Genomic DNA, 24,987 nt, shown 5'->3' with positions numbered 1-24,987 from the left:
CTGTTCCTCCACACACTCCTGGCAGGAGGACCTGCTCCTCCACACACTCCCCTGGCAGGAGGACCTGCTCCTCCACACACTCCCCTGGCAGGAGGACCTGCTCCTCTACACACTCCCCTGGCAGGAGGACCTGATAGACCACCTGCCTGTGACCCACTAGACCCCCTGCCTGTGACCCCTGCCTGTGACCCCTGCCTGTGACCCACTAGACCCCCTGCCTGTGACCCCTGCCTGTGACCCACTAGACCCCTGCCTGTGACCCCAGCCTGTGACCCCTGCCTGTGACCCCCTAGACCCCCTGCCTGTGACCCCCTGCCTGTGACCCCCTGCCTGTGACCCCCTAGACCCCCTGCCTGTGACCCCTGCCTGTGACCCACTAGACCACCAGCCTGTGACCCCCTAGACCACCTGCCTGTGACCCCCTAGACCACCTGCCTGTGACCCCCTAGCCCACCAGCCTGTGACCCCCTAGACCATCTGCCTGTGACCCCCTAGACCCCCAGCCTGTGACCCCCTAGACCACCTGCCTGTGACCCCCTAGACCACCAGCCTGTGACCCCCTAGCCCACCAGCCTGTGACCCCCTAGACCATCTGCCTGTGACCCCCTAGACCACCTGCCTGTGACCCCCTAGACCCCCTGCCTGTGACCCCCTAGACCACCAGCCTGTGACCCCCTAGACCACCAGCCTGTGACCCCCTAGACCCCCTGCCTGTGACCCCCTAGACCCCCAGCATGTGACTCCCTAGACCACCAGCCTGTGACCCCCTAGACCCCCTGCCTGTGACCCCCTAGACCCCCTGCCTGTGACCCCCTAGACCCCCTGCCTGTGACCCCCTAGACCCCCTGCCTGTGACCCCTTAGCTATGTTAAGATCAATGCTCCAACTGTAAGTCTTTCTGGATAAGTAGAAATATAAAAGTAGAAATATGTAAATATCAAATTGCATATTTTATTGGTTCCAGTCAATAGATGTACTCAAATATCAGTTGAATCCAATTCAGACACCAAGCATGTATGTGTGTTTTCTCTCTTGGGTGAGAGAGCGTCTACACGTCAGCGTGGGGAGGGCATTGCTATTTGAAATGCAGTCGGTAGTCCAGACTAGCAGCGCGCAACGGGGAGGGATGGGAGAAGCTGTTGTGTACAGGGAGGAAAATACAAACAAAAACAACCCGTCCTCAGACGTGAGAGAAGGAATAGAACCGTCAGTAGACAAACAGGCTGAGACGAGGCACGGACAGAGGAGACACAGAGAGGAGACACCGAGAGAGAGGAGACACAGAGAGGAGACACAGAGAGGAGACACCGAGAGGAGACACCGAGAGAGAGGAGACACCGAAAGGAGACACAGAGAGGAGACACCGAGAGAGAGGAGACACCGAGAGGAGACACCGAGAGGAGACACAGAGAGGAGACACAGAGAGAGAGACAGAGAGGAGACACCGAGAGGAGACACAGAGAGAGAGACAGAGAGGAGACACAGAGAGGAGACACCGAGAGGAGACACCGAGAGGAGACACCGAGAGAGAGGAGACACCGAAAGGAGACACAGAGAGGAGACACCGAGAGAGAGGAGACACCGAGAGGAGACACCGAGAGGAGACACAGAGAGGAGACACAGAGAGAGAGACAGAGAGGAGACACCGAGAGGAGACACAGAGAGGAGACACAGAGAGGAGACACAGAGAGGAGGCACAGAGAGGAGACACAGAGAGGAGACACAGAGAGGAGACACAGAGAGGAGACACAGAGAGGAGACACAGAGAGGAGGCACCGAGAGGAGACACCGAGAGGAGACACAGAGAGGAGACAGAGAGAGAGAGACAGAGAGAGCGAGAGCAAGAGAGAGAGAAAGAGAAAGAGAGAGAGAGAGAGAGCGGAGCCCTTCTCATCATTCCACAAGTGACTGCTTGGTCTTGTTGGTCACAAAATAGCGCGGAAGGACTAAAAAAACGCATGAGTGAAGGGAGGCGATTACGACACGGACACTAGCGGGGTCTTTGGAGACAGAAGCTGTTGCCCTTTGGGGGAGAAACATGACAGTAGTGCCCAGGGAGAACCACGATGAGACTGTGGCACTAACAGCCCTGTCCCAAGATGTGTTCGACCCGGTGGATCAGCGAACGGACCAGGAGTGCTGTGAGCGCGTGGTCATTAACATCTCCGGGCTGCTCTTCGAAACCCAGCTGAAAACGCTTGCTCAGTTCCCCACCACTTTACTGGGGGATCCGAGGAAGAGAATGCGCTTCTTCGACCCTCTGAGGAACGAGTATTTCTTCGACAGGAACCGACCCAGCTTCGACGCCATCCTCTACTTTTACCAGTCTGGCGGCCGCCTCAGGAGACCTGTCAACGTGCCCCTGGACATATTTATGGAGGAGATCAAATTTTACCAATTGGGAGAAGATGTGATCGAGAATTTTAAGGAGGACGAGGGATTTATAAAAGAAGAGGAGAGACCGTTGCCAGAAAATGAGTTTCAACGACAGGTCTGGCTTCTGTTCGAATACCCGGAGAGTTCGGGACCCGCCAGAGGGATTGCTATTGTCTCTGTTCTGGTGATTTTAATTTCTATTGTCATCTTCTGTTTGGAGACGCTGCCTGAGTTTAGGGATGAGAAGGAGAAACATTGGGACACTGAGCTGGCGTTGAATGGAACGAGCAGCTCTAAAAAGCCCAATCCATTCACAGATCCTTTCTTCATAGTGGAAACCTTGTGTATCGTCTGGTTCTCCTTCGAGTTGTTCGTCAGGTTCCTCGCCTGCCCCTCCAAGCCTGCTTTTTTCAAAAACATGATGAACACCATCGACATCGTGGCCATCATGCCCTATTTCATCACCCTGGGCTTGGAGCTGGCGGAGCACCAGGGAAACGGACAGCAAGCCATGTCTCTGGCCATCCTCAGGGTCATCCGGCTGGTCAGGGTGTTCAGGATCTTCAAGCTGTCCAGACACTCCAAGGGGCTTCAGATATTAGGACAAACCCTCAAAGCCAGTATGAGAGAGTTGGGGCTGCTCATTTTCTTCCTCTTCATCGGAGTCATCCTCTTCTCCAGTGCTGTCTATTTCGCCGAAACCGACGATCCAGACTCCGGTTTCAGCTCGATCCCCGACGCGTTCTGGTGGGCTGTGGTCTCCATGACTACCGTTGGCTACGGGGACATGTGCCCGGTGACCATCGGCGGAAAGATCGTGGGCTCTCTGTGCGCCATAGCCGGTGTGCTCACCATCGCGTTACCGGTCCCGGTCATCGTGTCCAACTTCAACTACTTCTATCACCGGGAGACCGAGCACGAGGAGCAGTTTCAATACACCCACGTGACGTGTGGCCAGCAGCAGCAACCGTCTTTTGGTGAATTAAAGAACAGCCAACCATCATCGCTTTCCAAATCGGACTTAATAGCCACGGAGGACGCTGATTCTATCAAATATACCAATTGCAGCCCACACAAAGCGTATACGGGGAAACTCACTAATGTGTGATAAAAGAGCAAACAGAAAATACCCAGCAATGGAAAAAAAACAGGCATAGCCTTGAAGATATTCAGAGAAACCATGCGTTTCTTTCTGTGAGTAGCATACATCTCCAATTCTGCGCTCTGGCTAGAGTAAGGTTTGGCTCTCTCTTATTTCCGGCGTCTCTTAATGCTGAAGGAATTATTTTTAATAGATTATCATAAACGGTGGATGAATCAAAACGTGACTCGTGAAAACAGTCTTCCGTTATGCGCACAGCTCTTCTTCGCTTGTTGGTTGTAAACATCATTATGAGGCTATATTTAGCCTCATAAACAAATAAACAACAACCATGATCACCCCCCTCTCTCTATTGCAGCGCTTTACTCTCTAATTAATGTCTCATTTATTCAGCCTAATTTCGTGTCTGTATTTTTTTTTCCCGTTTTCTAAAAGTTTACATATTTATCTGCCTGTTTGGTGTTGATATATAATATAATAGGACCAGTTTGTCTAAAATTACTTGAATTGAATCTTATACCTACAGGGCATTGTAATGACTTAAAAACCCCCAAGGTCCCCCAGTGACTCTACCCACAAACCCCCTATTTCTGTACACCATATCCAAGTAGTGCGTTTTTCCATTAGACCGTTATCGAGAGCGTTTTACTGGGCAGCGCTGCCTGGCAGCAGACCCTCTATCCTCTCTGTCAACTGTGATGAGGAATGGGCATTACAGAGGTCTATCCATCCACGCAGAGATGCCGTTGTCTTTGATAGCGGAACCACAGTAGTCTGAATGGTGTGTGTTCGTCTGGGAGCGGGCACATCCATTCACACCTTGCCATTGAGGATACTAGACATTACTGCACAGCCCAATTGCCCTCTAAAACGACCACAGGCACTCTTCAAATTATTTATATGTACGGATCAATAACGAATCGAATGAATCAAATATGATGCTGTTGACATTGTTTACAACATTTAATTTTTTTATTATTTTTTTATTATACAATCTCACCAAAACGCTATAAGTAGGTAGGTTCTATGAGCGAATAGTGCACTAGAAGAAAAGAAAAACATCCAATAATATCAAGTCTCTCATGATGATTCTTCTTCTTGAGATATTACAGATGCATGAATGAATGCGTTTAACAACTTGACGGGGGAGAGGGGTGGGGTGGGGGATGAGAAGCGCAACTTGTTAGTGTTCAGACAGGCGGTCAGATGGACCCAGAGCGCCGCCTTGTGGAGAGTTCGGGAACTGAAGACGTGGTGTGGAAGCCGGTTAGTTTCTATAGCAACCTTCCAGACTGTTCTGACTGTTCTGACAGGGGAAAGATGTTATTGTCCTACGTCAAACAGAACAGAGGAGCGGAAGGATTTGACCGACGACCTGATTGAAGGTGTTTTCAATGAATGCTGCTACACGGCGCCCGACTCGAGTTACGTAGAAATATGATTCAATAATAACAGAGATGATTTTGGCAGCTATTGTCCATGTCCTGGGATGAATGGTTATATGTGGTGTAGTGTAGACAGGCAGAGACAGACAGAGACAGACAGAGACAGACAGAGACAGACAGACAGAGACAGACAGAGACAGACAGAGACAGACAGAGACAGGCAGAGACAGACAGAGACAGACAGAGACAGACAGAGACAGGCAGAGACAGACAGAGACAGGCAGAGACAGACAGAGACAGACAGAGACAGACAGAGACAGACAGAGACAGACAGACAGAGACAGACAGAGACAGACAGAGACAGACAGAGACAGGCAGAGACAGACAGAGACAGACAGAGACAGACAGAGACAGGCAGAGACAGACAGAGACAGGCAGAGACAGACAGAGACAGACAGAGACAGACAGAGACAGACAGAGACAGACAGACAGAGACAGACAGAGACAGACAGAGACAGACAGAGACAGGCAGAGACAGACAGAGACAGACAGAGACAGACAGAGACAGGCAGAGACAGACAGAGACAGGCAGAGACAGACAGAGACAGGCAGAGACAGACAGAGACAGACAGAGACAGGCAGAGACAGACAGAGACAGGCAGAGACAGACAGAGACAGACAGACAGAGACAGACAGAGACAGACAGAGACAGACAGAGACAGGCAGAGACAGACAGAGACAGACAGAGACAGACAGACAGAGACAGACAGAGACAGACAGAGACAGACAGAGACAGGCAGAGACAGACAGAGACAGACAGGCAGAGACAGACAGAGACAGGCAGAGACAGACAGAGACAGACAGAGACAGACAGAGACAGACAGACAGAGACAGACAGAGACAGGCAGAGACAGACAGAGACAGACAGAGACAGACAGAGACAGGCAGAGACAGACAGAGACAGACAGAGACAGACAGAGACAGGCAGAGACAGACAGAGACAGACAGAGACAGGCAGAGACAGACAGAGACAGACAGAGACAGACAGAGACAGGCAGAGACAGACAGAGACAGACAGAGACAGACAGAGACAGACAGACAGAGACAGACAGAGACAGGCAGAGACAGACAGAGACAGACAGAGACAGACAGAGACAGGCAGAGACAGACAGAGACAGACAGAGACAGGCAGAGACAGGCAGAGACAGACAGAGACAGACAGAGACAGACAGAGACAGACAGGCAGAGACAGACAGAGACAGGCAGAGACAGACAGAGACAGACAGAGACAGACAGAGACAGGCAGAGACAGACAGAGACAGACAGAGACAGGCAGAGACAGACAGAGACAGACAGAGACAGACAGAGACAGGCAGAGACAGACAGAGACAGACAGAGACAGACAGACAGAGACAGACAGAGACAGGCAGAGACAGACAGAGACAGACAGAGACAGACAGAGACAGGCAGAGACAGACAGAGACAGACAGAGACAGGCAGAGACAGGCAGAGACAGACAGAGACAGACAGAGACAGACAGAGACAGACAGGCAGAGACAGACAGGCAGAGACAGACAGGCAGAGACAGGCAGAGACAGGCAGAGACAGACAGAGACAGACAGAGACAGGCAGAGACAGACAGAGACAGACAGAGACAGGCAGAGACAGACAGAGACAGACAGAGACAGACAGAGACAGGCAGAGACAGACAGAGACAGGCAGAGACAGACAGAGACAGGCAGAGACAGACAGAGACAGACAGAGACAGACAGAGACAGACAGAGACAGACAGAGACAGGCAGAGACAGACAGAGACAGACAGAGACAGGCAGAGACAGACAGAGACAGGCAGAGACAGACAGAGACAGGCAGAGACAGACAGAGACAGGCAGAGACAGGCAGAGACAGACAGAGACAGGCAGAGACAGGCAGAGACAGACAGAGACAGGCAGAGACAGACAGAGACAGGCAGAGACAGACAGAGACAGACAGAGACAGACAGAGACAGGCAGAGACAGACAGAGACCTAATACTGCAGGCAGAAATGTATTGATACCAGAATCAATAGAAACCCATATTGTCATCGGTAAAAACACTCCTCTGACTCCGAGGCCACAGCTTTACCGGCCACTTAAATCAACAGCGTCATTATATCAAGTCACCAGGCCGACGACATTTCATTTAATTTCACTGAACCCCCTCCAACCCCCTTCCCCATCCCGTCACTGCGTCACGAGCGTACGGATAACTGACTCAGAGCCCCCCCCCCCCCCGTTGGTTGGATTTACCAGGGGAGAGGGCGGGGACCTGCTGCAGATGACAGATGCAGAAGCCAATCAGGTTGGAATCAATAGCAAAGAAACGACGTAGACCAAACAGACCCTTGGCCGATGCAACAGGGCGGCCAACTGCTCAGACGCCCCGGACGACAACGTAGGAAGATGACCACTGCAGGAGAGACAGTCACGTGGAGGTGAGTTGTGGTAGTGGAACGTTGTCACAATAAACCTACGGCCTCCTTCCAGACAGAGCATAGACCTACAGTCATATACAGGGGGTAGCTAGATATAGACCTACAGTCATATACAGGGGGTAGCTAGATATAGACCTACAGTCAGATACAGAACAGTAACTAGATATAGACCTACAGTCATATACAGAACAGTAACTAGATATAGACCTACAGTCATAGACAGGGAGGTAGCTAGATATAGACCTACAGTCAGATACAGAACAGTAACTAGATATAGACCTACAGTCATATACAGGGGGTAGCTAGATATAGACCTACAGTCATATACAGGGGGGTAGCTAGATATAGACCTACAGTCATATACAGGGGGGTAGCTAGATATAGACCTACAGTCAGATACAGAACAGTAACTAGATATAGACCTACAGTCAGATACAGAACAGTAGCTAGATATAGACCTACAGTCAGATACAGAACAGTAGCTAGATATAGACCTACAGTCATATACAGGGGGGTAGCTAGATATAGACCTACAGTCTTATACAGGGGGTAGCTAGATATAGACCTACCGTCAGATACAGAACAGTAACTAGATATAGACCTACAGTCATATACAGAACAGTAACTAGATATAGACCTACAGTCAGATACAGAACAGTAACTAGATATAGACCTACAGTCATAGACAGGGAGGTAGCTAGATATAGACCTACAGTCAGATACAGAACAGTAACTAGATATAGACCTACAGTCATATACAGGGGGGTAGCTAGATATAGACCTACAGTCATATACAGAACAGTAACTAGATATAGACCTACAGTCATAGACAGGGAGGTAGCTAGATATAGACCTACAGTCAGATACAGAACAGTAACTAGATATAGACCTACAGTCATATACAGGGGGGTAGCTAGATATAGACCTACAGTCATATACAGAACAGTAACTAGATATAGACCTACAGTCATATACAGGGGGTTGCTAGATATAGACCTACAGTCATATACAGGGGGGTAGCTAGATATAGACCTACAGACATATACAGGGGGGTAGCTAGATATAGACCTACAGTCAGATACAGAACAGTAGCTAGATATAGACCTACAGTCAGATACAGAACAGTAGCTAGATATAGACCTACAGTCATATACAGGGGGGTAGCTAGATATAGACCTACAGTCTTATACAGGGGGTAGCTAGATATAGACCTACCGTCAGATACAGAACAGTAACTAGATATAGACCTACAGTCATATACAGAACAGTAACTAGATATAGACCTACAGTCAGATACAGAACAGTAACTAGATATAGACCTACAGACATATACAGGGGGGTAGCTAGATATAGACCTACAGTCAGATACAGAACAGTAGCTAGATATAGACCTACAGTCAGATACAGAACAGTAGCTAGATATAGACCTACAGTCATATACAGGGGGGTAGCTAGATATAGACCTACAGTCTTATACAGGGGGTAGCTAGATATAGACCTACCGTCAGATACAGAACAGTAACTAGATATAGACCTACAGTCATATACAGAACAGTAACTAGATATAGACCTACAGTCAGATACAGAACAGTAACTAGATATAGACCTACAGTCATAGACAGGGAGGTAGCTAGATATAGACCTACAGTCAGATACAGAACAGTAACTAGATATAGACCTACAGTCATATACAGGGGGTAGCTAGATATAGACCTACAGTCATATACAGGGGGGTAGCTAGATATAGACCTACAGTCATATACAGGGGGTAGCTAGATATAGACCTACAGTCAGATACAGAACAGTAACTAGATATAGACCTACAGTCAGATACAGAACAGTAGCTAGATATAGACCTACAGTCAGATACAGAACAGTAGCTAGATATAGACCTACAGTCATATACAGGGGGGTAGCTAGATATAGACCTACAGTCTTATACAGGGGGTAGCTAGATATAGACCTACCGTCAGATACAGAACAGTAACTAGATATAGACCTACAGTCATATACAGAACAGTAACTAGATATAGACCTACAGTCAGATACAGAACAGTAACTAGATATAGACCTACAGTCATAGACAGGGAGGTAGCTAGATATAGACCTACAGTCAGATACAGAACAGTAACTAGATATAGACCTACAGTCATATACAGGGGGGTAGCTAGATATAGACCTACAGTCATATACAGGGGGGTAGCTAGATATAGACCTACAGTCATATACAGAACAGTAACTAGATATAGACCTACAGTCATATACAGGGGGTTGCTAGATATAGACCTACAGTCATATACAGAACAGTAGCTAGATATAGACCTACAGACATATACAGGGGGGTAGCTAGATATAGACCTACAGTCATATACAGAACAGTAACTAGATATAGACCTACAGTCATATACAGAACAGTCACTAGATATAGACCTACAGTCAGATACAGAACAGTAACTAGATATAGACCTACAGTCATATACAGAACAGTAGCTAGATATAGACCTACAGTCAGATACAGAACAGTAACTAGATATAGACCTACAGTCATATACAGAACAGTAACTAGATATAGACCTACAGTCAGATACAGAACAGTAGCTAGATATAGACCTACAGTCAGATACAGAACAGTAGCTAGATATAGACCTACAGTCATATACAGAACAGTAACTAGATATAGACCTACAGTCAGATACAGAACAGTAACTAGATATAGACCTACAGTCAGATACAGAACAGTAACTAGATATAGACCTACAGTCAGATACAGAACAGTAACTAGATATAGACCTACAGTCAGATACAGAACAGTAACTAGATATAGACCTACAGTCAGATACAGAACAGTAACTAGATATAGACCTACAGTCAGATACAGGGGGTAGCTAGATATAGACCTACAGTCATATACAGAACAGTAACTAGATATAGACCTACAGTCAGATACAGAACAGTCACTAGATATAGACCTACAGTCATATACAGAACAGTAACTAGATATAGACCTACAGTCATATACAGAACAGTAACTAGATATCACATACAGAACAGTAACTAGATATCACATACAGAACAGTAACTAGATATAGACCTACAGTCATATACAGAACAGTAACTAGATATAGACCTACAGTCAGATACAGGGAGGTAGCTAGATATAGACCTACAGTCAGATACAGAACAGTAACTAGATATAGACCTACAGTCATATACAGAACAGTAACTAGATATAGACCTACAGTCAGATACAGAACAGTAGCTAGATATAGACCTACAGTCATATACAGAACAGTAACTAGATATAGACCTACAGTCAGATACAGAACAGTAACTAGATATAGACCTACAGTCAGATACAGAACAGTAACTAGACCTACAGTCAGATAGAACAGTAACTACAGTCAGATACAGAACAGTAACTAGATATAGACCTACAGTCAGATACAGAACAGTAGCTAGATATAGACCTACAGTCAGATACAGAACAGTAACTAGATATAGACCTACAGTCATATACAGAACAGTAACTAGATATAGACCTACAGTCATATACAGAACAGTAACTAGATATAGACCTACAGTCATATACAGAACAGTAACTAGATATAGACCTACAGTCATAGACAGGGAGGTAGCTAGATATAGACCTACAGTCAGATACAGAACAGTAACTAGATATAGACCTACAGTCATATACAGGGGGTAGCTAGATATAGACCTACAGTCAGATACAGAACAGTAACTAGATATAGACCTACAGTCAGATACAGAACAGTAACTAGATATAGACCTACAGTCAGATACAGACCAGTAACTAGATATAGACCTACAGTCACATACAGAACAGTAACTAGATATAGACCTACAGTCAGATACAGAACAGTAGCTAGATATAGACCTACAGTCATATACAGAACAGTAGCTAGATATAGACCTACAGTCATATACAGAACAGTAACTAGATATAGACCTACAGTCATATACAGAACAGTAACTAGATATAGACCTACAGTCAGATACAGGGGGGTAGCTAGATATAGACCTACAGTCATATACAGAACAGTAACTAGATATAGACCTACAGTCAGATACAGGGGGGTAGCTAGATATAGACCTACAGTCAGATACAGAACAGTAACTAGATATAGACCTACAGTCATATACAGAACAGTAACTAGATATAGACCTACAGTCATATACAGAACAGTAGCTAGATATAGACCTACAGTCATATACAGGGGGGTAGCTAGATATAGACCTACAGTCATATACAGAACAGTAACTAGATATAGACCTACAGTCATATACAGAACAGTAACTAGATATAGACCTACAGTCATATACAGAACAGTAACTAGATATAGACCTACAGTCAGATACAGAACAGTAACTAGATATAGACCTACAGTCAGATACAGGGAGGTAGCTAGATATAGACCTACAGTCAGATACAGAACAGTAACTAGATATAGACCTACAGTCAGATACAGAACAGTAACTAGATATAGACCTACAGTCATATACAGAACAGTAACTAGATATAGACCTACAGTCAGATACAGAACAGTAACTAGATATAGACCTACAGTCATATACAGAACAGTAGCTAGATATAGACCTACAGTCAGATACAGAACAGTAACTAGATATAGACCTACAGTCATATACAGAACAGTAACTAGATATAGACCTACAGTCAGATACAGAAGAGTAGCTAGATATAGACCTACAGTCAGATACAGAACAGTAACTAGATATAGACCTACAGTCATATACAGAACAGTAACTAGATATAGACCTACAGTCAGATACAGAACAGTAACTAGATATAGACCTACAGTCAGATACAGAACAGTAACTAGATATAGACCTACAGTCAGATACAGAACAGTAGCTAGATATAGACCTACAGTCATATACAGAACAGTAGCTAGATATAGACCTACAGTCATATACAGAACAGTAACTAGATATAGACCTACAGTCATATACAGAACAGTAACTAGATATAGACCTACAGTCAGATACAGGGGGGTAGCTAGATATAGACCTACAGTCATATACAGAACAGTAACTAGATATAGACCTACAGTCAGATACAGGGGGGTAGCTAGATATAGACCTACAGTCAGATACAGAACAGTAACTAGATATAGACCTACAGTCATATACAGAACAGTAACTAGATATAGACCTACAGTCATATACAGAACAGTAGCTAGATATAGACCTACAGTCATATACAGGGTAAGCTAGATATAGACCTACAGTCATATACAGAACAGTAACTAGATATAGACCTACAGTCATATACAGAACAGTAACTAGATATAGACCTACAGTCATATACAGAACAGTAACTAGATATAGACCTACAGTCAGATACAGAACAGTAACTAGATATAGACCTACAGTCAGATACAGGGAGGTAGCTAGATATATACCTACAGTCAGATACAGAACAGTAACTAGATATAGACCTACAGTCAGATACAGAACAGTAACTAGATATAGACCTACAGTCATATACAGAACAGTAACTAGATATAGACCTACAGTCAGATACAGAACAGTAACTAGATATAGACCTACAGTCAGATACAGGGGGTAGCTAGATATAGACCTACAGTCATATACAGAACAGTCACTAGATATAGACCTACAGTCATATACAGAACAGTAACTAGATATAGACCTACAGTCAGATACAGAACAGTCACTAGATATAGACCTACAGTCATATACAGAACAGTAACTAGATATAGACCTACAGTCAGATACAGAACAGTAGCTAGATATAGACCTACAGTCATATACAGAACAGTAACTAGATATAGACCTACAGTCAGATACAGAACAGTAACTAGATATAGACCTACAGTCAGATACAGGGGGGTAGCTAGATATAGACCTACAGTCATATACAGAACAGTAACTAGATATAGACCTACAGTCAGATACAGGGGGTAGCTAGATATAGACCTACAGTCAGATACAGAACAGTAACTAGATATAGACCTACAGTCATATACAGAACAGTAACTAGATATAGACCTACAGTCATATACAGAACAGTAGCTAGATATAGACCTACAGTCATATACAGGGGGTAGCTAGATATAGACCTACAGTCATATACAGAACAGTAACTAGATATAGACCTACAGTCATATACAGAACAGTAACTAGATATAGACCTACAGTCATATACAGAACAGTAACTAGATATAGACCTACAGTCAGATACAGAACAGTAACTAGATATAGACCTACAGTCAGATACAGGGGGTAGCTAGATATAGACCTACAGTCATATACAGAACAGTCACTCAGATACAGAACAGTAACTAGATATAGACCTACAGTCAGATACAGAACAGTAACTAGATATAGACCTACAGTCAGATACAGAACAGTAGCTAGATATAGACCTACAGTCAGATACAGAACAGTAGCTAGATATAGACCTACAGTCAGATACAGAACAGTAACTAGATATAGACCTACAGTCATATACAGAACAGTAACTAGATATAGACCTACAGTCATATACAGAACAGTAACTAGATATAGACCTACAGTCATATACAGAACAGTAACTAGATATAGACCTACAGTCATAGACAGGGAGGTAGCTAGATATAGACCTACAGTCAGATACAGAACAGTAACTAGATATAGACCTACAGTCATATACAGGGGGTAGCTAGATATAGACCTACAGTCAGATACAGAACAGTAACTAGATATAGACCTACAGTCAGATACAGAACAGTAACAGAACAGTAGATATAGACCTACAGTCAGATACAGAACAGTAACTAGATATAGACCTACAGTCAGATACAGAACAGTAACTAGATATAGACCTACAGTCAGATACAGAACAGTAGCTAGATATAGACCTACAGTCATATACAGAACAGTAACTAGATATAGACCTACAGTCATATACAGAACAGTAACTAGATATAGACCTACAGTCATATACAGAACAGTAACTAGATATAGACCTACAGTCAGATACAGGGGGTAGCTAGATATAGACCTACAGTCATATACAGAACAGTAACTAGATATAGACCTACAGTCAGATACAGGGGGTAGCTAGATATAGACCTACAGTCAGATACAGAACAGTAACTAGATATAGACCTACAGTCATATACAGAACAGTAACTAGATATAGACCTACAGTCATATACAGAACAGTAGCTAGATATAGACCTACAGTCATATACAGGGGGTAGCTAGATATAGACCTACAGTCATATACAGAACAGTAACTAGATATAGACCTACAGTCATATACAGAACAGTAACTAGATATAGACCTACAGAACAGTAACTAGATATAGACCTACAGTCAGATACAGAACAGTAACTAGATATAGACCTACAGTCAGATACAGGGAGGTAGCTAGATATAGACCTACAGTCAGATACAGAACAGTAACTAGATATAGACCTACAGTCAGATACAGAACAGTAACTAGATATAGACCTACAGTCATATACAGAACAGTAACTAGATATAGACCTACAGTCAGATACAGAACAGTAACTAGATATAGACCTACAGTCAGATACAGGGGGTAGCTAGATATAGACCTACAGTCATATACAGAACAGTAACTAGATATAGACCTACAGTCATATACAGAACAGTAACTAGATATAGACCTACAGTCAGATACAGAACAGTAACTAGATATAGACCTACAGTCAGATACAGAACAGTAACTAGATATAGACCTACAGTCAGATACAGAACAGTAACTAGATATAGACCTACAGTCAGATACAGAACAGTAACTAGATATAGACCTACAGTCAGATACAGAACAGTAACTAGATATAGACCTACAGTCAGATACAGAACAGTAGCTAGATATAGACCTACAGTCAGATACAGAACAGTAACTAGATATAGACCTACAGTCATATACAGAACAGTAACTAGATATAGACCTACAGTCATATACAGAACAGTAACTAGATATAGACCTACAGTCATATACAGAACAGTAACTAGATATAGACCTACAGTCATATACAGAACAGTAGCTAGATATAGACCTACAGTCAGATACAGAACAGTAACTAGATATAGACCTACAGTCATATACAGGGGGTAGCTAGATATAGACCTACAGTCAGATACAGAACAGTAACTAGATATAGACCTACAGTCATATACAGAACAGTAACTAGATATAGACCTACAGTCAGATACAGAACAGTAGCTAGATATAGACCTACAGTCATATACAGAACAGTAACTAGATATAGACCTACAGTCAGATACAGAACAGTAGCTAGATATAGACCTACAGTCATATACAGAACAGTAGCTAGATATAGACCTACAGTCATATACAGAACAGTAACTAGATATAGACCTACAGTCAGATACAGAACAGTAACTAGATATAGACCTACAGTCAGATACAGGGGGGTAGCTAGATATAGACCTACAGTCATATACAGAACAGTAACTAGATATAGACCTACAGTCAGATACAGGGGGGTAGCTAGATATAGACCTACAGTCATATACAGAACAGTAACTAGATATAGACCTACAGTCATATACAGAACAGTAACTAGATATAGACCTACAGTCATATACAGAACAGTAACTAGATATAGACCTACAGTCATATACAGAACAGTAGCTAGATATAGACCTACAGTCATATACAGAACAGTAACTAGATATAGACCTACAGTCATATACAGAACAGTAACTAGATATAGACCTACAGTCATATACAGAACAGTAACTAGATATAGACCTACAGTCAGATACAGAACAGTAACTAGATATAGACCTACAGTCAGATACAGGGGGTAGCTAGATATAGACCTACAGTCAGATACAGAACAGTAACTAGATATAGACCTACAGTCAGATACAGAACAGTAACTAGATATAGACCTACAGTCATATACAGAACAGTAACTAGATATAGACCTACAGTCAGAACTAGATATAGACCTACAGAACAGTAACTAGATATAGACCTACAGTCATATACAGAACAGTAACTAGATATAGACCTACAGTCAGATACAGAACAGTAACTAGATATAGACCTACAGTCATATACAGAACAGTAACTAGATATAGACCTACAGTCAGATACAGAACAGTAACTAGATATAGACCTACAGTCAGATACAGAACAGTAGCTAGATATAGACCTACAGTCATATACAGAACAGTAACTAGATATAGACCTACAGTCAGATACAGAACAGTAACTAGATATAGACCTACAGTCAGATACAGAACAGTAACTAGATATAGACCTACAGTCAGATACAGAACAGTAACTAGATATAGACCTACAGTCAGATACAGAACAGTAACTAGATATAGACCTACAGTCAGATACAGAACAGTAACTAGATATAGACCTACAGTCAGATACAGGGGGTAGCTAGATATAGACCTACAGTCATATACAGAACAGTAACTAGATATAGACCTACAGTCATATACAGAACAGTAACTAGATATAGACCTACAGTCATATACAGAACAGTAACTAGATATAGACCTACAGTCATATACAGAACAGTAACTAGATATCAGACCAGAACAGTAACTCACATACAGAACAGTAACTAGATATAGACCTACAGTCATATACAGAACAGTAACTAGATATAGACCTACAGTCAGATACAGAACAGTAACTAGATATAGACCTACAGTCAGATACAGAACAGTAACTAGATATAGACCTACAGTCATATACAGAACAGTAACTAGATATAGACCTACAGTCATATACAGAACAGTAACTAGATATAGACCTACAGTCAGATACAGAACAGAACAGTAACTAGATATAGCTAGACCTACAGTCAGATACAGAACAGTAACTAGATATAGACCTACAGTCAGATACAGAACAGTAACTAGATATAGACCTACAGTCAGATACAGAACAGTAACTAGATATAGACCTACAGTCAGATACAGAACAGTAGCTAGATATAGACCTACAGTCAGATACAGAACAGTAGCTAGATATAGACCTACAGTCAGATACAGAACAGTAACTAGATATAGACCTACAGTCATATACAGAACAGTAACTAGATATAGACCTACAGTCATATACAGAACAGTAACTAGATATAGACCTACAGTCATATACAGAACAGTAACTAGATATAGACCTACAGTCAGATACAGAACAGTAGCTAGATATAGACCTACAGTCAGATACAGAACAGTAACTAGATATAGACCTACAGTCATATACAGAACAGTAGCTAGATATAGACCTACAGTCAGATACAGAACAGTAACTAGATATAGACCTACAGTCAGATACAGAACAGTAACTAGATATAGACCTACAGTCAGATACAGAACAGTAACTAGATATAGACCTACAGTCATATACAGAACAGTAACTAGATATAGACCTACAGTCAGATACAGAACAGTAACTAGATATAGACCTACAGTCATATACAGAACAGTAGCTAGATATAGACCTACAGTCATATACAGAACAGTAACTAGATATAGACCTACAGTCATATACAGAACAGTAACTAGATATAGACCTACAGTCAGATACAGAACAGTAGCTAGATATAGACCTACAGTCATATACAGAACAGTAACTAGATATAGACCTACAGTCATATACAGAACAGTAGCTAGATATAGACCTACAGTCAGATACAGAACAGTAACTAGATATAGACCTACAGTCATATACAGAACAGTAACTAGATATAGACCTACAGTCATATACAGAACAGTAGCTAGATATAGACCTACAGTCATATACAGGGGGTAGCTAGATATAGACCTACAGTCATATACAGAACAGTAACTAGATATAGACCTACAGTCATATACAGAACAGTAACTAGATATAGACCTACAGTCAGATACAGAACAGTAACTAGATATAGACCTACAGTCAGATACAGAACAGTAACTAGATATAGACCTACAGTCAGATACAGGGGTAGCTAGATATAGACCTACAGTCAGATACAGAACAGTAACTAATAGACCTACAGTCAGATACAGAACAGTAACTAGATATAGACCTACAGTCATATACAGAACAGTAACTAGATATAGACCTACAGTCAGATACAGAACAGTAACTAGATATAGACCTACAGTCAGATACAGTAGCTAGATATAGACCTACAGTCATATACAGAACAGTAACTAGATATAGACCTACAGTCATATACAGAACAGTAACTAGATATAGACCTACAGTCAGATACAGAACAGTAACTAGATATAGACCTACAGTCATATACAGAACAGTAACTAGATATAGACCTACAGTCATATACAGAACAGTAACTAGATATAGACCTACAGTCATATACAGAACAGTAACTAGATATAGACCTACAGTCAGATACAGAACAGTAACTAGATATAGACCTACAGTCAGATACAGGGGGTTAGCTAGATATAGACCTACAGTCATATACAGAACAGTAACTAGATATAGACCTACAGTCAGATATACAGAACAGTAACTAGATATAGACCTACAGTCAGATACAGAACAGTAACTAGATATAGACCTACAGTCATATACAGAACAGTAACTAGATATAGACCTACAGTCATATACAGAACAGTAGCTAGATATAGACCTACAGTCATATACAGAACAGTAACTAGATATAGACCTACAGTCATATACAGAACAGTAACTAGATATAGACCTACAGTCATATACAGAACAGTAACTAGATATAGACCTACAGTCATATACAGAACAGTAACTAGATATAGACCTACAGTCAGATACAGAACAGTAACTAGATATAGACCTACAGTCAGATACAGGGGGTAGCTAGATATAGACCTACAGTCATATACAGAACAGTCACTAGATATAGACCTACAGTCAGATACAGAACAGTAACTAGATATAGACCTACAGTCAGATACAGAACAGTAACTAGATATAGACCTACAGTCAGATACAGAACAGTAGCTAGATATAGACCTACAGTCAGATACAGAACAGTAGCTAGATATAGACCTACAGTCAGATACAGAACAGTAACTAGATATAGACCTACAGTCATATACAGAACAGTAACTAGATATAGACCTACAGTCATATACAGAACAGTAACTAGATATAGACCTACAGTCATATACAGAACAGTAACTAGATATAGACCTACAGTCATAGACAGGGAGGTAGCTAGATATAGACCTACAGTCAGATACAGAACAGTAACTAGATATAGACCTACAGTCAGATACAGAACAGTAGATATAGACCTACAGTCAGATACAGAACAGTAACTAGATATAGACCTACAGTCAGATACAGAACAGTAACTAGATATAGACCTACAGTCAGATACAGAACAGTAACTAGATATAGACCTACAGTCACCAGAACAGTAACTAGATATAGACCTACAGTCAGATACAGAACAGTAGCTAGATATAGACCTACAGTCATATACAGAACAGTAGCTAGATATAGACCTACAGTCATATACAGAACAGTAACTAGATATAGACCTACAGTCATATACAGAACAGTAACTAGATATAGACCTAGACAGAACTACAGTCAGATACAGTCAATACAGTAACTAGATATAGACCTACAGTCATATACAGAACAGTAACTAGATATAGACCTACAGTCAGATACAGAACAGTAACTAGATATAGACCTACAGTCAGATACAGAACAGTAACTAGATATAGACCTACAGTCAGATACAGAACAGTAACTAGATATAGACCTACAGTCAGATACAGAACAGTAGCTAGATATAGACCTACAGTCATATACAGAACAGTAACTAGATATAGACCTACAGTCATATACAGAACAGTAACTAGATATAGACCTACAGTCATATACAGAACAGTAACTAGATATAGACCTACAGTCATATACAGAACAGTAACTAGATATAGACCTACAGTCAGATACAGAACAGTAGCTAGATATAGACCTACAGTCATATACAGAACAGTAACTAGATATAGACCTACAGTCATATACAGAACAGTAACTAGATATAGACCTACAGTCATATACAGAACAGTAACTAGATATAGACCTACAGTCATATACAGAACAGTAACTAGATATAGACCTACAGTCAGATACAGAACAGTAGCTAGATATAGACCTACAGTCATATACAGAACAGTAACTAGATATAGACCTACAGTCATATACAGAACAGTAACTAGATATAGACCTACAGTCATATACAGAACAGTAACTAGATATAGACCTACAGTCAGATACAGAACAGTAACTAGATATAGACCTACAGTCATATACAGAACAGTAACTAGATATAGACCTACAGTCAGATACAGAACAGTAACTAGATATAGACCTACAGTCATATACAGAACAGTAACTAGATATAGACCTACAGTCATATACAGAACAGTAACTAGATATAGACCTACAGTCATATACAGAACAGTAGCTAGATATAGACCTACAGTCAGATACAGAACAGTAACTAGATATAGATATAGACCTACAGTCATATACAGAACAGTAACTAGATATAGACCTACAGTCATATACAGAACAGTAACTAGATATAGACCTACAGTCAGATACAGAACAGTAACTAGATATAGACCTACAGTCAGATACAGAACAGTAACTAGATATAGACCTACAGTCAGATACAGAACAGTAGCTAGATATAGACCTACAGTCAGATACAGAACAGTAACTAGATATAGACCTACAGTCAGATACAGAACAGTAACTAGATATAGACCTACAGTCATATACAGAACAGTAACTAGATATAGACCTACAGTCAGATACAGAACAGTAACTAGATATAGACCTACAGTCAGATACAGGGGGTTAGCTAGATATAGACCTACAGTCAGATACAGAACAGTAACTAGATATAGACCTACAGTCATATACAGAACAGTAACTAGATATAGACCTACAGTCAGATACAGAACAGTAACTAGATATAGACCTACAGTCATATACAGAACAGTAACTAGATATAGACCTACAGTCAGATACAGAACAGTAGCTAGATATAGACCTACAGTCATATACAGAACAGTAACTAGATATAGACCTACAGTCAGATACAGAACAGTAACTAGATATAGACCTACAGTCAGATACAGGGGGTAGCTAGATATAGACCTACAGTCATATACAGAACAGTAACTAGATATAGACCTACAGTCAGATACAGGGGGTAGCTAGATATAGACCTACAGTCAGATACAGAACAGTAACTAGATATAGACCTACAGTCATATACAGAACAGTAACTAGATATAGACCTACAGTCATATACAGAACAGTAGCTAGATATAGACCTACAGTCATATACAGAACAGTAACTAGATATAGACCTACAGTCATATACAGAACAGTAACTAGATATAGACCTACAGTCATATACAGAACAGTAACTAGATATAGACCTACAGTCATATACAGAACAGTAACTAGATATAGACCTACAGAACAGTAACTAGATACAGAACAGTAACTAGAATAGACCTACAGTCAGATACAGGGGTAGCTAGATATAGACCTACAGTCATATACAGAACAGTAACTAGATATAGACCTACAGTCAGATACAGAACAGTAACTAGATATAGACCTACAGTCAGATACAGAACAGTAACTAGATATAGACCTACAGTCAGATACAGAACAGTAACTAGATATAGACCTACAGTCAGATACAGAACAGTAACTAGATATAGACCTACAGTCATATACAGAACAGTAACTAGATATAGACCTACAGTCATATACAGAACAGTAACTAGATATAGACCTACAGTCAGATACAGAACAGTAACTAGATATAGACCTACAGTCAGATACAGAACAGTAACTAGATATAGACCTACAGAACAGTAACAGAATAGACAGTAACTAGATATAGACCTACAGTCAGATACAGAACAGTAACTAGATATAGACCTACAGTCACAGAACAGTAACTAGATATAGACCTACAGTCAGATACAGGGGGTAGCTAGATATAGACCTACAGTCATATACAGAACAGTAACTAGATATAGACCTACAGTCAGATACAGAACAGTAACTAGATATAGACCTACAGTCAGATACAGAACAGTAACTAGATATAGACCTACAGTCATATACAGAACAGTAACTAGATATAGACCTACAGTCAGATACAGAACAGTCACTCGATATAGACCTACAGTCATACAGTAACTAGTAACAGTCAGATACAGAACAGTAGCTAGACCTACAGTCATATACAGAACAGTAACTAGATATAGACCTACAGTCAGATACAGAACAGTAACTAGATATAGACCTACAGTCAGATACAGAACAGTAACTAGATATAGACCTACAGTCAGATACAGAACAGTAGCTAGATATAGACCTACAGTCAGATACAGAACAGTACTAGATATAGACCTACAGTCAGATACAGAACAGTAGAGATATAGACCTACAGTCAGATACAGAACAGTAACTAGATATAGACCTACAGTCATATACAGAACAGTAACTAGATATAGACCTACAGTCATATACAGAACAGTAACTAGATATAGACCTACAGTCATATACAGAACAGTAACTAGATATAGACCTACAGTCATATACAGAACAGTAACTAGATATAGACCTACAGTCAGATACAGAACAGTAACTAGATATAGACCTACAGTCATATACAGAACAGTAGCTAGATATAGACCTACAGTCAGATACAGAACAGTAACTAGATATAGACCTACAGTCAGATACAGAACAGTAACTAGATATAGACCTACAGTCAGATACAGAACAGTAACTAGATATAGACCTACAGTCATATACAGAACAGTAACTAGATATAGACCTACAGTCAGATACAGAACAGTAGCTAGATATAGACCTACAGTCATATACAGAACAGTAACTAGATATAGACCTACAGTCATATACAGAACAGTAGCTAGATATAGACCTACAGTCATATACAGAACAGTAACTAGATATAGACCTACAGTCAGATACAGGGGTAGCTAGATATAGACCTACAGTCATATACAGAACAGTAACTAGATATAGACCTACAGTCAGATACAGGGGTAGCTAGATATAGACCTACAGTCAGATACAGAACAGTAACTAGATATAGACCTACAGTCATATACAGAACAGTAACTAGATATAGACCTACAGTCAGATACAGAACAGTACTAGATATAGACCTACAGTCAATACAGGGGGTAGCTAGATATAGACCTACAGTCATATACAGAACAGTAACTAGATATAGACCTACAGTCAGATACAGAACAGTAACTAGATATAGACCTACAGTCAGATACAGAACAGTAACTAGATATAGACCTACAGTCAGATACAGAACAGTAACTAGATATAGACCTACAGTCAGATACAGAACAGTAACTAGATATAGACCTACAGTCAGATACAGAACAGTAACTAGATATAGACCTACAGTCAGATACAGAACAGTAACTAGATATAGACCTACAGTCATATACAGAACAGTAACTAGATATAGACCTACAGTCAGATACAGAACAGTAACTAGATATAGACCTACAGTCAGATACAGAACAGTAGCTAGATATAGACCTACAGTCATATACAGAACAGTAACTAGATATAGACCTACAGTCATATACAGAACAGTAGCTAGATATAGACCTACAGTCAGATACAGAACAGTCACTAGATATAGACCTAGTCAATACAGAACAGTAACTAGATATAGACCTACAGTCAGATACAGAACAGTAACTAGATATAGACCTACAGTCATATACAGAACAGTAACTAGATATAGACCTACAGTCAGATACAGAACAGTAACTAGATATAGACCTACAGTCAGATACAGAACAGTAACTAGATATAGACCTACAGTCATATACAGAACAGTAACTAGATATAGACCTACAGTCAGATACAGGGGGTAGCTAGATATAGACCTACAGTCAGATACAGAACAGTAACTAGATATAGACCTACAGTCATATACAGAACAGTAACTAGATATAGACCTACAGTCATATACAGAACAGTAACTAGATATAGACCTACAGTCATATACAGGGGGTAACTAGATATAGACCTACAGTCATATACAGAACAGTAACTAGATATAGACCTACAGTCATATACAGAACAGTAACTAGATATAGACCTACAGTCATATACAGAACAGTAACTAGATATAGACCTACAGTCAGATACAGAACAGTAACTAGATATAGACCTACAGTCAGATACAGGGGGGTAACTAGATATAGACCTACAGTCAGATACAGAACAGTAACTAGATATAGACCTACAGTCAGATACAGAACAGTAACTAGATATAGACCTACAGTCAGATACAGAACAGTAACTAGATATAGACCTACAGTCAGATACAGAACAGTAACTAGATATAGACCTACAGTCAGATACAGAACAGTAACTAGATATAGACCTACAGTCAGATACAGAACAGTAACTAGATATAGACCTACAGTCATATACAGAACAGTAACTAGATATAGACCTACAGTCATATACAGAACAGTAACTAGATATAGACCTACAGTCATATACAGAACAGTAACTAGATATAGA

At 41.1% G+C, this 24,987-nt stretch overlaps 1 protein-coding gene across 1 annotated transcript; it reads left to right on the top strand.

Annotated features, from left to right (window-relative positions):
* The first annotated feature begins 1,616 nt into the window (after nt 1-1,616).
* LOC118382962 (shaker-related potassium channel tsha2) lies at nt 1,617-4,997 on the top strand. Its single transcript, XM_035769611.2, has one exon. The coding sequence runs from the start codon at nt 2,039-2,041 to the stop codon at nt 3,482-3,484; it is 1,446 nt and encodes a 481-aa protein (XP_035625504.2). The 5' UTR covers nt 1,617-2,038; the 3' UTR covers nt 3,485-4,997.
* Nucleotides 4,998-24,987: the final 19,990 nt, after the last annotated feature.

Source organism: Oncorhynchus keta, unplaced genomic scaffold (genome assembly GCF_023373465.1).
Source record: "Oncorhynchus keta strain PuntledgeMale-10-30-2019 unplaced genomic scaffold, Oket_V2 Un_scaffold_594_pilon_pilon, whole genome shotgun sequence".
Taxonomy (NCBI): Eukaryota; Metazoa; Chordata; class Actinopteri; order Salmoniformes; family Salmonidae; genus Oncorhynchus; species Oncorhynchus keta.
Note: the sequence above shows the minus strand (reverse complement) of the source record. Positions and strands in the feature narration are given on the sequence as shown.